Source organism: Salmo trutta, chromosome 36, assembly GCF_901001165.1.
Source record: "Salmo trutta chromosome 36, fSalTru1.1, whole genome shotgun sequence".
NCBI classification, from domain to species: Eukaryota; Metazoa; Chordata; class Actinopteri; order Salmoniformes; family Salmonidae; genus Salmo; species Salmo trutta.
Window position 1 is genome coordinate 1,384,104 of NC_042992.1, and position 13,199 is coordinate 1,397,302.

A 13,199-nucleotide genomic window follows, 5' to 3' on the forward strand; every position below is an offset into this window, starting at 1 on the left:
GACTGACTGGGTGGGGTTTATCTGACTGACTGGGTGGGGTTTATCTGACTGACTGGGTGGGGTTTATCTGACTGACTGGGTGGGGTTTATCTGACTGACTGGTTGGGGTTTATCTGACTGACTGGTTGGGGTTTATCTGACTGACTGGTTGGGGTTTATCTGACTGACTGGTTGGGGTTTATCTGACTGACTGGTTGGGGTTTATCTGACTGACTGGTTGGGGTGTATCTGACTGACTGGGTGTGGTTTATCTGACTGACTGGGTGTGGTTTATCTGACTGGTTAAGGCATTATGGGGTTTATCTGACTGACTGGGTGGGGTATATCTGACTGGTTAAGGCATTATGGGGTTTATCTGACTGACTGGGTGGGGTGTATCTGACTGGTTAAGGCATTATGGGGTGTCTGATGTTTTGCAGGAGAACTCCATGGGAGTATGGGTTATGGTTTAGGTATGGTGAGAGAGGGAACCACTGGTGATATTGGGGTGGGCTCTAAGACATAATGGGTGGGTTTAGAGTAACTCCAAAAATGTCCTGGTTTTACAGAAATCCAGGTTGAAACAATTCTTGGAATTAGGAGAGAATAAACAGGACATCCCAGAACCTTTTTTTCCTTGAAAACCAGGGAACTTTTGGAAAGTTACCAGAGTTTTGCAACCCTAAGTGGGTTCCAGGTAATATTGTGGAGGGTTCTGCATAATGTAAATGACCCTGTGGATGGGGTGGTTCTGCCTGACTGACTGACTGACTGGTGGATGAGGTGGTTCTGCCTGACTGACTGACTGGTGGATGAGGTGGTTCTGCCTGACTGACTGACTGGTGGATGAGGTGGTTCTGCCTGACTGACTGACTGGTGGATGAGGTGGTTCTGCCTGACTGACTGACTGGTGGATGAGGTGGTTCTGCCTGACTGACTAACTGGTGGATGAGGTGGTTCTGCCTGACTGACTGACTGACTGGTGGATGAGGTGGTTCTGACTGACTGACTGACTGACTGGTGGATGAGGTGGTTCTGACTGACTGACTGACTGACTGACTGGTGGATGAGGTGGTTCTGACTGACTGACTGACTGACTGGTGGATGAGGTGGTTCTGACTGACTGACTGACTGACTGGTGGATGAGGTGGTTCTGACTGACTGACTGACTGACTGGTGGATGAGGTGGTTCTGACTGACTGACTGACTGACTGGTGGATGAGGTGGTTCTGACTGACTGACTGACTGGTGGATGAGGTGGTTCTGCCTGACTGACTGACTGGTGGATGAGGTGGTTCTGCCTGACTGACTGACTGGTGGATGAGGTGGTTCTGCCTGACTGACTGACTGGTGGATGAGGTGGTTCTGCCTGACTGACTGACTGGTGGAGGTGGTTCTGCCTGACTGACTGACTGGTGGATGAGGTGGTTCTGCCTGACTGACTGACTGGTGGATGAGGTGGTTCTGCCTGACTGACTGACTGACTGACTGGTGGATGAGGTGGTTCTGCCTGACTGACTGACTGACTGACTGGTGGATGAGGTGGTTCTGACTGACTGACTGACTGACTGGTGGATGAGGTGGTTCTGACTGACTGGTGGATGAGGTGGTTCTGACTGACTGACTGACTGGTGGATGAGGTGGTTCTGACTGACTGACTGACTGACTGGTGGATGAGGTGGTTCTGACTGACTGACTGACTGGTGGATGAGGTGGTTCTGACTGGTGGATGAGGTGGTTCTGACTGACTGACTGACTGGTGGATGAGGTGGTTCTGCCTGACTGACTGACTGGTGGATGAGGTGGTTCTGACTGACTGACTGACTGACTGACTGACTGGTGGATGAGGTGGTTCTGTCTGACTGACTGGTGGATGAGAAGATGACATCTGAGACTAATGTTAATCTTTGGGGTGATGAATAATTTATGCAAAACAATTAATTCTGTATAATAAAGTTTGTTTAATCCAGTGTTTTCAGTCTCTTGGTGCATGGTGTTCAAGTGTAGACTGATGTTTCATACTCATTTGCATTTCATTTTTCATTCACCTATTCATTCAATCTTTTGCCAAGCGTCCAGAAGAAGCTTGGCATTGCACATGGTGATCTTAGGCTTGTGTGCGGCTGCTCGGCCACGGAAACCCATTTAATGAAGCGCCCAAGGGAACAGTTCTTGTCCTGACGTTGGAACTTGGTTCTGAGTGTTACTGACGATTTTTATGCGATACGCGCTTCAGCACTCCCGTTCTGTGAGCTTGTGTGGCCTACTTCATGGCTGAGCAATTGTTTCTCCTAGACATTTCCACTTCACAATAGAAGCGCTTACAGTTGACCGGGGCACCTCTAGCAAGGCAGGCATTTGACAAACTGACTGGTTGAAAAGGTGGCATCCTATGACAGTACCACATTGAAAGTCACTGAGCTCTTCAGTAAGGCCATTCTACAGTGGTGTAGAAATTCTAACCAAAAGGAAGAAGAGACTGCAGATTCTTCAAAACAACTTTTTATTGTAAGATTTGCAAATCTGGAGCTGGTGAACAGTCACTCAACAGTGCAGCGTTAAGAGCCCAACGAACAGAGTTGGGTCTCGGCTTTTACAACCTTTGTCTACGTGTCAGTTTAGCAGGTGTGTGAGATCATGATGGGAACATAGCGTACAAACAAGTGATAACGGCAGTTTTGTTACCTCTTTCTGATGATAGAATTGTCGCTGGTGAGGATCCGTAGACGAGCACATCGTGCACCGCTCCCGAGCATACTACTCGCCAATGTCCAGTCTCGTGACAACAAGGTAGACAAAATCCGAGCAAGGGTAGCATTCCAGAGAGACATCCGAGACTGTAATGTTCTTTGTTTCACGGAAACATGGCTCACTCGAGACACATCTGAGTCGGTACAGCCACCCGGTTTCTTCACGCATCGCGCCGACAGAAACGAGCATCTCTCTGGTAAGAAGAAGGGCGGGGGTCTATGCCTTATGATTAACGAGACGTGGTGTGATCATAACACTATACAGTAACTCAAGTCCTTTTGTTCACCTGACTTAGAATTCCTCACTATCAAATGCCCACCGCATTATCTACCAAGAGAATTCTCTTCGATCATAATCAGTTGTGTATATCCCCCTCAAGCAGACACATCGACGGCCCTGAAAGAACTTCATTGGACTCTATGTAAACTGGAAACCACATATCCTGAGGCTGCATTTATTGTAGCCGGGGATTTTAACAAGGCTAATCTGAAAACAAGGCTCCCCAAATTCTATCAGCATATTGATTGTGCTACCAGGGCTGGCAAAACCCTAGACCACTGTTATTCTAACTTCCGCGACGCATATAAGGCCCTCCCCCGCCCTCCCTTCGGAAAAGCTGACCACGACTCCATTTTGTTGCTCCCAGCCTATAGACAGAAACTAAAACAGGAAGCACCCGCGCTCAGGTCTGTTCAACGCTGGTCCGACCAATCGGATTCCACATGGAATTGCTTCGATCACATGGACTGGGATATGTTCTGCATTGCGGCAAACAACAACATTGACGAATACGCTGATTCGGTGTGCGAGTTTATTAACAAGTACATCGGTGATGTTGTACCCACAGCGTCTATTAAAACATTCCCCAACCAGAAACCGTGGATTGATGGCAGCATTCGTGCAAAACTGAACTCACGAACCACTGCTTTTAATCAGGGCGACGTGACCAGAAACATGACCGAATACAAACAGTGTAGCTATTCCCTCCGCAAGGCAATCAAACAAGCTAAGCGTCAGTACAGAGACAAAGTGAAGTCACAATTCAACGGCTCAGACACGAGGTATGTGGCAGGGTCTACAGTCAATCACGGACTACAAAAGAAAAATCAGCCTGTCGCGGATCACGATGCCTTGCTTCCAGACAGACTAAACAACTTTTTTGCTCGCTTTGAGGACAATACAGTGCCACTGACACAGCCCGCTACCAAAACCTGCAGGCTCTCCTTCACTGTAGCCAACGTGAGTAAAACATTTAAACGTGTTAACCCTCGCAAGGCTGCCGGCCCAGACGGCATCCCCAGCCGCATCCTCAGAGCATGCGCAGAACAGCTGGCTGGTGTGTTTACAGACATATTCAATCAATCCTTATCCCAGTCTGCTGTCCTCACATGCTTCAAGAGGGCCACCATTGTTCCTGTTCCCAAGAAAGCTAAGGTAACTGAGCTAAATGACTATCGCCCTGTAGCACTCACTTCTGTCATCGTGAAGTGCTTTGAGAGACTAGTCAAGGACCATATCACCTCCACCCTACCTGACACCCTAGACCCACTCCAATTTGCTTACCGCCACAATAGGTCCACAGACGACGCAATTGCCATCACACTGCCCTAACCCATCTGGACAAGAGGAATACCTATGTAAGAATGCTGTTCATCGATTATAGCTCAGCATTTAACACCATAGTACCCTCCAAACTCGTCATTAAGCTCGAAACCCCGCGTCTTGACCCCGCCCTGTGCAACTGGGTCCTGGACTTCCTGAGGGGCTGCCCCCAGGTGGTGAGGGTAGGTAACAACATCATCCCGCTGATCCTCAACACTGGGGCCCCACAAGGGTGCGTTCTCAGCCCTCTCGTGTACTCCCTGTTCACCCATGACTGCGTGGCCATGCACGCCTCCAACTCAATCATCAAGTTTGCAGACGACACTACAGTAGTAGGCTTGATTACCAACAACGACGAGACGGCCTACGAGGGCCCTCACCTCCTCCCTGGAGTGTGGTGTCAGGAAAAAAACCTCACACTCAATGTCAACAAAACAAAGGAGATGATCGTGGACTTCAGGAAACAGCAGAGGGAGCAGCCCCCTATCCACATCGACGGGACAGCAGTGGAGAGTTTTAAATTCCTCGACGTGCACATCACGGACAAACTGAAATGGTCCACCCACACAGACAGCGTGGTGAAGAAGGCGCAGCAGTGCCTCTTCAACCTCAGGAGGCTGAAGAAATTCGGCTTGTCACCAAAAACACTCACAAACTTTTACAGATGCACAATCGAGAGCATCCTGTCGGGCTGTATCACTGCCTGGTACGGCAGCTGCTCCGCCCATAACCGGAAGGCTCTCCAGAGGGTGGTGCTGTCTGCACAACGCATCACCGGGAGCAAACTACCTGCCCTCCAGGACACCTACACCACCCGATGTCACAGGAAGGCCAAAAAGATCATCAAGGACAACTACCACCCGAGCCACTGTCTGTTCACCCGCTATCATCCAGAAGGCGAGGTCAGTACAGGTGCATCAAAGCTGGAACCGAGAGACTGAAAAACAGCTTCTATCTCAAGGCCATCAGACTGTTAAACAGCCATCACTAACTCAGAGAGCCTGCTGCCAACATACTGACTCAACTCCACCCACTTTAATAATGGTAAAATTGATGTAATGTATCACTAGCCACTTTAAACAATGCCACTTTATATAATGTTTTCATACCCAACATTACTCATCTCTTATGTATATACTGTACTCTATACCATCTACTGCATCTTGCCTATGCCGTTCGGCCATCACTCATTTATATATTTTTATGTACATATTCGTATTCATTCCTTTACACTTGTGTGTATAAGGTAGTTGTTGTGAAATTGTTAGGTTATATTACTTGTTAGATATTACTGCATGGTCGGAACTAGAAGCACAAGCATTTTGCTACACTCGCATTAACACCTGCTAACCATGTGTATGTGACAAATACATTTGATTTGATACAGGTTTAAGGCTCATACAGCGCATGTGTATAAGAGTTTGTGATTTTTTTCCACCATAACTGTCAATGTTTGTCTATGGAGATTGCATGGCGGTGTGCTCGATTTTATACACCTGTCAGCAACGGGTGTGGCTGAAATAGCTGAATCCACTCATTTGAAGGGGTGTCCACATACTTTTGTATATACAGTGTACCTTCCACACCCATCAACACACAGCCAGACTATGATTTGGCCTGTCATACCAAATAATGCCCCTCAGCCAAAACGATTAGCGTCCGTTGCTATATCAACGGTGTGACGACGTAATGACTTGAATTTTGGAGCTCATTACAGCCTAAATGCCGTTCTTTTCATCCCCACTGTGCAAAAAAGGCTGATTTTTCTGCGACAATTTCGCTGTTTAAACAAGTTTTGTTTAGCTAATCAAATTTTAACCTTACTTCTAACTACTTTTGGGTAACTTGTTAACATTACAAAATGAAATCCATGTCTTAAACGTTGCAAAGAAATCTGCTTGACACATTAATGTTACTTACCTTACAGATCACGAAGTCAGCTAATTTCCACTCCATTCATATGCAAATGTGTTTGATTCATACACTGCCTTGTCCGGTTGTCGTGTTTTTATTTTAACCTTCCCTTATCTACACTGAAATAATATCATTTCAGTAGTCCTCAATTAGGATATATTATATTATTTTTCTCACATAGCTCATTAGTACACCCTTGTGGTTGAATATATATGTGCAGTATCTATTGTAGATACTCAGATACAACAATGAATTATGTGGAACTAATAAAAAGACAGACTGTTCTCTCTGCTACTGCACAGCAAGCGGTACCGATGCACCAAGTCTGGAACCAACAGGACCCTGAACAGCTTCTACCCACAAGCCATAAGACTGCTACATAGTTAGTCCAGGTAGCTATTAGTTAACTACTTAAATATCCATACTGAACAAACATATTTGTATTTATTATGGATCCAAACTAGCTGCCTTTTCCTGGGGTCCAGCAAAATTAAGGCAGTTTATACAATTTAAAAAACATTACAATACATTCACAGATTTCATAACACACTGTGTGCCCTCAGGCCCCTACTCTACCACTACCACCACATATCTACAGTACTAAATCCATGTGTGTGCATAGTGCCTATGTTATCGTGTGTGTGTATGCATGTGTCTGTGTTTGATGCTTCATGATGATTGATGCTTTTGATGCTTCGAGTTCCATGTAGTCATGGCTCTATGTAGTACTGTGTGCCTCACATAGTCTGTTCTGGACTTGAGGACCGTGAAGAGAGCTCTGGTGGCATGTCTTGTGGGGTATGGATGGGTGTCTGAGCTGTGTGCCAGTAGTTTAAACAGACCTCTGGTGGCATGTCTTGTGGGGTATGGATGGGCGTCTGAGCTGTGTGCCAGTAGTTTAGACAGACCTCTGGTGGCATGTCTTGTGGGGTATGTATGGGTGTCTGAGCTGTGTGCCAGTAGTTTAAAACAGACCTCTGGTGGCATGTCTTGTGGGGTATGGACGGGTGTCTGAGCTGTGTGCCAGTAGTTTAAACAGACCTCTGGTGGCATGTCTTGTGGGGTATGGATGGGGTATGGATGGTGTCAGTCGCTGTAGTAGCTGACGTGTATAGTGTTGAGTCATCCGCATACATAGACACACTGGCTTTGCTCAAAGCCAGTGGCATGTCGTTATAAATTCAACAATTTCAAAGGTTTTACTGAGTTAGTTCATATAAGGAAATCAGCCAATTGAAATAAATTCATTAGGCCCTAATCTATGGATTTCACGACCGGGAATACAGATATGAATCTGTTGGTCACAGATACATTAAAAGAAGGTAGGGGTGTGGATCAGAAAACCAGTCCGTATCTGGTGTGACCATTTGCCTCATGCAACGCGACACATCTCCTTCACATAGAGTTGATCAGGCTGTTGATTGTAGCCTGTGGAATGTTGTCCCACTCCTCTTCAGTGGCTGTGCAAAGTTGCTGGATATTGGCGGGAACTGGAACAAGCTGTTGTACACGTCGATCCAGAGCATCCCAAACATGCTCAATGGGTGACATGTCAGGTTAGTATGCAGGCCATGAAAGAACTGGGACATTTTCAGCTTCCAGGAATTGTGCACAGATCCTTACATTTTAGAGTGGCCTTTTATTGTCCCCAGCACAAGGTGCACCTGTGTAAGGATCATGCTGTTTAAACTAAAAGGGATGTAAACATATTTGAGCACAAAATTTGAGAGAAATAAGCTTTTTGTGCGTATTGAACATTTCTGGGATCTTATTTCAGCTCATGAAACATGGGACCAGCACTTTACATGTTGTGTTTACATTTGTGTTGATCCTTTTTGCACTAACTCTTGACTCATCACATTCGCTGCTGTTACTGGTTATTATCTATCCTGTTGCCTAGTCACTTTACCCCTACCTACAGTATACTGCTGTTACTGTCTATTATCTATCCTTTACCCCTACCTACAGTATACTGCTGTTACTGTCTATTATCTACCCTTTATCCCTACCAACAGTATACTGCTGTTACTGTCTATTACCTATCCTTTACCCCTACCTACAGTATACTGCTGTTACTGTCTATTATCTATCCTTTACCCCTACCTACAGTATACTGCTGTTACTGTCTATTATATATCCTTTACCCCTACCTGCAGTATACTGCTGTTACTGTCTATTATCTACCCTTTACCCCTACCTACAGTATACTGCTGTTACTGTCTATTATCTATCCTTTACCCCTACCTACAGTATACTGCTGTTACTGTCTATTATCTATCCTTTACCCCTACCTACAGTATACTGCTGTTACTGTCTATTATCTATCCTTTACCCCTACCTACAGTATACTGCTGCTACTGTCTATTATCTATCCTTTACCCCTACCTACAGTATACTGCTGTTACTGTCTATTATCTATCCTTTACCCCTACCTACAGTATACTGCTGTTACTGTCTATTATCTATCCTTTACCCCTACCTACAGTATACTGCTGTTACTGTCTATTATCTACCCTTTACCCCTACCTACAGTATACTGCTGTTACTGTCTTATCTATCCCCCTACCTACAGTATACTGCTGTTACTGTCTATTATCTATCCTTTACCCCTACCTACAGTATACTGCTGTTACTGTCTTATCTATCCTTTACCCCTTATCATTGACTCAGTACTGGTACCCCGTGTATACAGCCATGTTATCATTGACTCAGTACTGGTACCCCGTGTATACAGCCATGTTATCATTGACTCAGTACTGGTAGCCAGTGTATATAGCCAAGCTATCATTGACTCAGTACTGGTACCCAGTGTATATAGCCATGTTATCATTGACTCAGTACTGGTACCCCGTGTATATAGCCATGTTATCATTGACTCAGTACTGGTACCCCGTGTATATAGCCAAGCTATCATTGACTCAGTACTGGTACCCAGTGTATATAGCCATGTTATCATTGACTCAGTACTGGTACCCCGTGTATATAGCCATGTTATCATTAACTCAGTACTGGTACCCCGTGTATATAGCTATGTTATCATTGACTCAGTACTGGTACCCCGTGTATACAGCCATGTTATCGTTAACTCAGTACTGGTACCCCGTGTATACAGCCATGTTATCATTGACTCAGTACTGGTACCCAGTGTATATAGCCATGTTATCGTTACTGATTGCATATTTATTCCTTGTTATTATGTCTCTCTGCATTGTTGAGAAGGGCCCGAAAGGAAGCATTTCACTGTTAGTCTACATCTGGTGTTTAAGAAGCATGTGACAAATAATATTTGATTTGAATTTAATGGTGTTGTAAATGGTGTTGATGGTAATGGTGTTGATGTTAATGGTGTTGTAAATGGTGTTGATGTTAATGGTGTTGATGGTAATGGTGTTGATGTTAATGGTGTTGTAAATGGTGTTGATGGTAATGGTGTTGATGTTAATGGTGTTGATGTTAATGGTGTTGCAAAAGGAAATGTCAGTTTGACATTAAGGCTTCCTCCTCCAAATGTCGTCAACATGGTTCAGACTGCACCAATAACACCGTTATATTTGAGTTTTTCAGCTGAAAACCTAGAAAACCGTGTAGCACATCTCACTGTGAATAGTTCTGTTTTAATTGGCAAGCCAATGGAGGACAAGTACTTTTTAATATTTCAGATACATCTCTCAATATAACATTGTAAAAACAACAATAACCTTCTTGTAACATGAGCCAGTGTGAATATTGTGGTTGTGACTGACTGCGGACCTTAATTGTTTAATAGTCTACTTCTGCAGTGAAACAATTCAAAGCCCACTCCTCTACCACACATACCATGTTCTTCTGGAATCACTCCATCTAAATATTTCCCAGAAAATATAGCACCCATTTTTCAACATATGTATTTTTCTACATTTAACTCCATATACCTATTTTTCTCCTTACCAGATCCATTGTAACCTATTGGAGCAGGTGCAGCAGCTTACCATTTGCAGTCAAGCAGACATGGAGGTGAGAAGAGAAATGCTTTGATGTTATGAGTATGTGGTGTCTGAGGAAGTCAGTTTAGGGCGATGTGTCCACCCATCCTTTTTAAGGGCTATAGTGGCCATATGAACATATATTTAATCATATCCAGGAATTAACATGATATCTACTCCGGCTTCTTTCTGAAAGACACTTTGTCTTTAGTCTCTTGGAGTTTCTCTGCCAACTTGTCCTTGTTATCCCCAATCCTCCCCGACAGACGATCTCTGGTTTCTTCCATCTTCTCAGAGAACCTGTCCTTGGTCTCTTCCATCTTCTCAGAGAGGCGTTCTCTGGTCTCCTCCATCTTGTCCTGCAGATACTCCTTAACAGGCGGTGGGGTGGTCATGTGGCCATGTTTACGGAGGTACCTGATCGAGAGGGACGTCCCCCCTAATGTCACGGTATACCTGGCTGGGGTGGCAATCTGACAATCAACAACATGGACATTGTGGTTAATGTGATTTGATGTGTTAAGATTAATGTGGTGATTTAGCTCAGGAACAACACTCAAAAGAACTGCCATAGTCCAACATGCAATGAGATGAGCATTCTTACCTTGTACATGGCATACGCAGTCAGTGCATAGCCACTCTGGGAATGCTCCAACAGCTTAACAAGCTTCTCCGGGAATCCAACATACTCCAGAAACGGAACCACATTTATACCCCTAAATGGTTAATTTAATATGGTTAATTTTCTATGACACATCAAGTCAGTCAAGTGTCAACAACTAAAATAATGACCATCACTGGGCCCACCCTAGTCTGAGCCTAAATAAAGCAGGCCAGACGTACACTATTCTGATTAAACAATCAGGGTTGTCTATCTAAATGAGACTCAGTGGTGTCTGTGTCAGGCAGTAACCGCAGGTTGACCTGGGATGGAGAAAAGCCCATTATCACTAATGCCCATATGGAGAGGAGAAACAGAAACAGCCTCAGAAAAACATCTCACATTGTACATGAATGTTTATGGGTTTGTCTTTGTCCCTTCTTCTCATTTCAGTTTGCTAAGTAATATTTTGATATTGCTGTACAACTTTATTACTCGTAACTTTCTGCATGGCAGCGTAGCAAAGAACTGTTTGTTGTAATTAATAACTCGTTCCTTATTATGTACTTTGTATTTCATGCTGCATTTTTGTGATAGAGCTCCCTTGCAAAAGAGACAATTGAACTTCCCTACATAGATAAAGATGAAATAAAACTTACTGCATGGCAGCATAGTAAAACGTCCCGAACCACATGGAGGAGGTGATGAGGTGAAGGGGAATCATGACCTTCCCATACTGCTTTAGAGTCCTCCTGAACCTCTGGACCAGCCCAATGGACCGGTCCCCCAGGATATCCTCCTGGCCTGGGTCAGCCTGGCTATGGCCCTCTTCCGTGGTGGACTTACGGGGTGCTGTGGTCCACACTGCTCCTGATGTGCTCACCCAGCGTGGGCTGGGGATGAGGCAAGCGTTCCTGAGGAAGTAGGAGGCCATCCGTGGACCCAAGATAGTGGACGGCTGCAAGGTAACTGGGCCCAGAAGCATGGAGCGCAGGGCAGCTGATTGCCACAAGGCTCTCTGGTTAAAGAGATGCTGCATCTTCTTACTGTTGCTGCCTCTGTTGCAAAACCACACACTATATTAGACACTTGGTTCCAATGAGCGTTTTTTTATTCACACATTTTACTCAACAACATAGCTAAAACCAATCACTATTGATGTGATCAGAAAAGTTCCATTTTTTTCTCAACAATGGATGACATTAACGCGACTAGTGTAATACTTGGTGCATGTTGAATGTGTAAAACAGTCATCCAGAACAATGCCATAGCTACCTTAGTTGAATAACGGTTCAGTAAAGTTGATCCAGTTGCTGAAGTGGAAGACAAGCAAAGTTATCTAGGATAACCATCCAACTCAATGTTCTATCACTCACTCATGTTCAATGGACTTCTATCAAGGTATTCAACCACCATCTCATGTAGCACGCTGGTCGCTACACAAATCAAAGCATGGATTGCATTTAAAGATAGGCAACACCTTGATCAGCCCGACAATGTTATTGCACCAACGTTGCATAATAAATTCTGCAATCAAACTTTTTCCATTATGTAATCCACATGGTGGATATTTGTGCATAACAGTTCATCGTTCACCATTTTCTACGATTTCTGTCAAGTCTACGCCTACAATTGGATGCATACTTCCGATTTCACAGAACGCACTGCAATTGCTTCTGCAACCCAATACTGCAAGGCAAACGCAGCGTTCCATTGGAAGTGAATGTACTTGTGTACCAAAACTCAATGATCGAGTTACGCACGTCGTTGGCTAACTAGCCGTAGGGGTTAGTTAGCAACATTTTAATTTCATTTAACCTTTATTTAACTAGGCAAGCCAGTTAAAAACAAATGATTATTTACAATGAAGGCCTACCCGGGCCAACACCTCCCATAACGCGGACGACGCTGGGCCAATTGTGCTATGTCCTATTGGTCTCCCGGTCACGGTCGGTTGTGATACAGCCCGGGATCGAACCTGGGTCTGTAGTGACGCCTCTAGCACTGAGATGCAGTACCTTAGACCGCTGCGCCACTCGGGAGGCCCCAAACATCGCACAACGTTGATGGCAACACACAATGTAAGCCACCAACAAAACGTACATTTATCATCATATATTTAAAGGAACGTACTTGACAATCCGACATGGTGTTTCGTTCTTTCAACCCAGGCTAAAGTTTAGATTTGTCCTTCTGGCATACAGCAGAAAATCCTCACGTCGCAAAAATATTACGTCAAGTGATAGACCCGCAAGGATTTGTGGGAAGAGTAGTTCAGACATCCGGCAGCTCTGCACCGCCAAACACGCCACTGACGTTTGTTGCGGTTTCTACAAAATTGAAAGCATCACTTGATCACCAAAACACAATGAAAGCATGTTGATTTTCTT

General features: G+C 44.7%; 1 protein-coding gene and 1 long non-coding RNA gene across 2 annotated transcripts; one reads left to right on the top strand and one right to left on the bottom strand.

Annotated features, from left to right (window-relative positions):
- Positions 1 to 44: 44 nt before the first annotated feature.
- On the top strand, positions 45 to 1,953 carry LOC115176266 (uncharacterized). Its single transcript, XR_003872204.1, has 2 exons — positions 45 to 830; positions 1,748 to 1,953. It is a non-coding gene; the product is annotated as an uncharacterized LOC115176266 (long non-coding RNA).
- Positions 1,954 to 9,840: 7,887 nt separating this feature from the next.
- fam210aa (family with sequence similarity 210 member Aa) lies at positions 9,841 to 13,049 on the bottom strand. Its single transcript, XM_029736187.1, has 5 exons — positions 12,943 to 13,049; positions 12,085 to 12,122; positions 11,469 to 11,867; positions 10,813 to 10,924; positions 9,841 to 10,681 (listed from the first exon to the last, which is right to left on the bottom strand). Exons 3-5 carry the CDS (start codon positions 11,846 to 11,848, stop codon positions 10,382 to 10,384), a joined length of 792 nt encoding a protein of 263 aa, XP_029592047.1. The 5' UTR covers positions 11,849 to 11,867; positions 12,085 to 12,122; positions 12,943 to 13,049; the 3' UTR covers positions 9,841 to 10,381.
- Between the last annotated feature and the right edge of the window lie 150 nt (positions 13,050 to 13,199).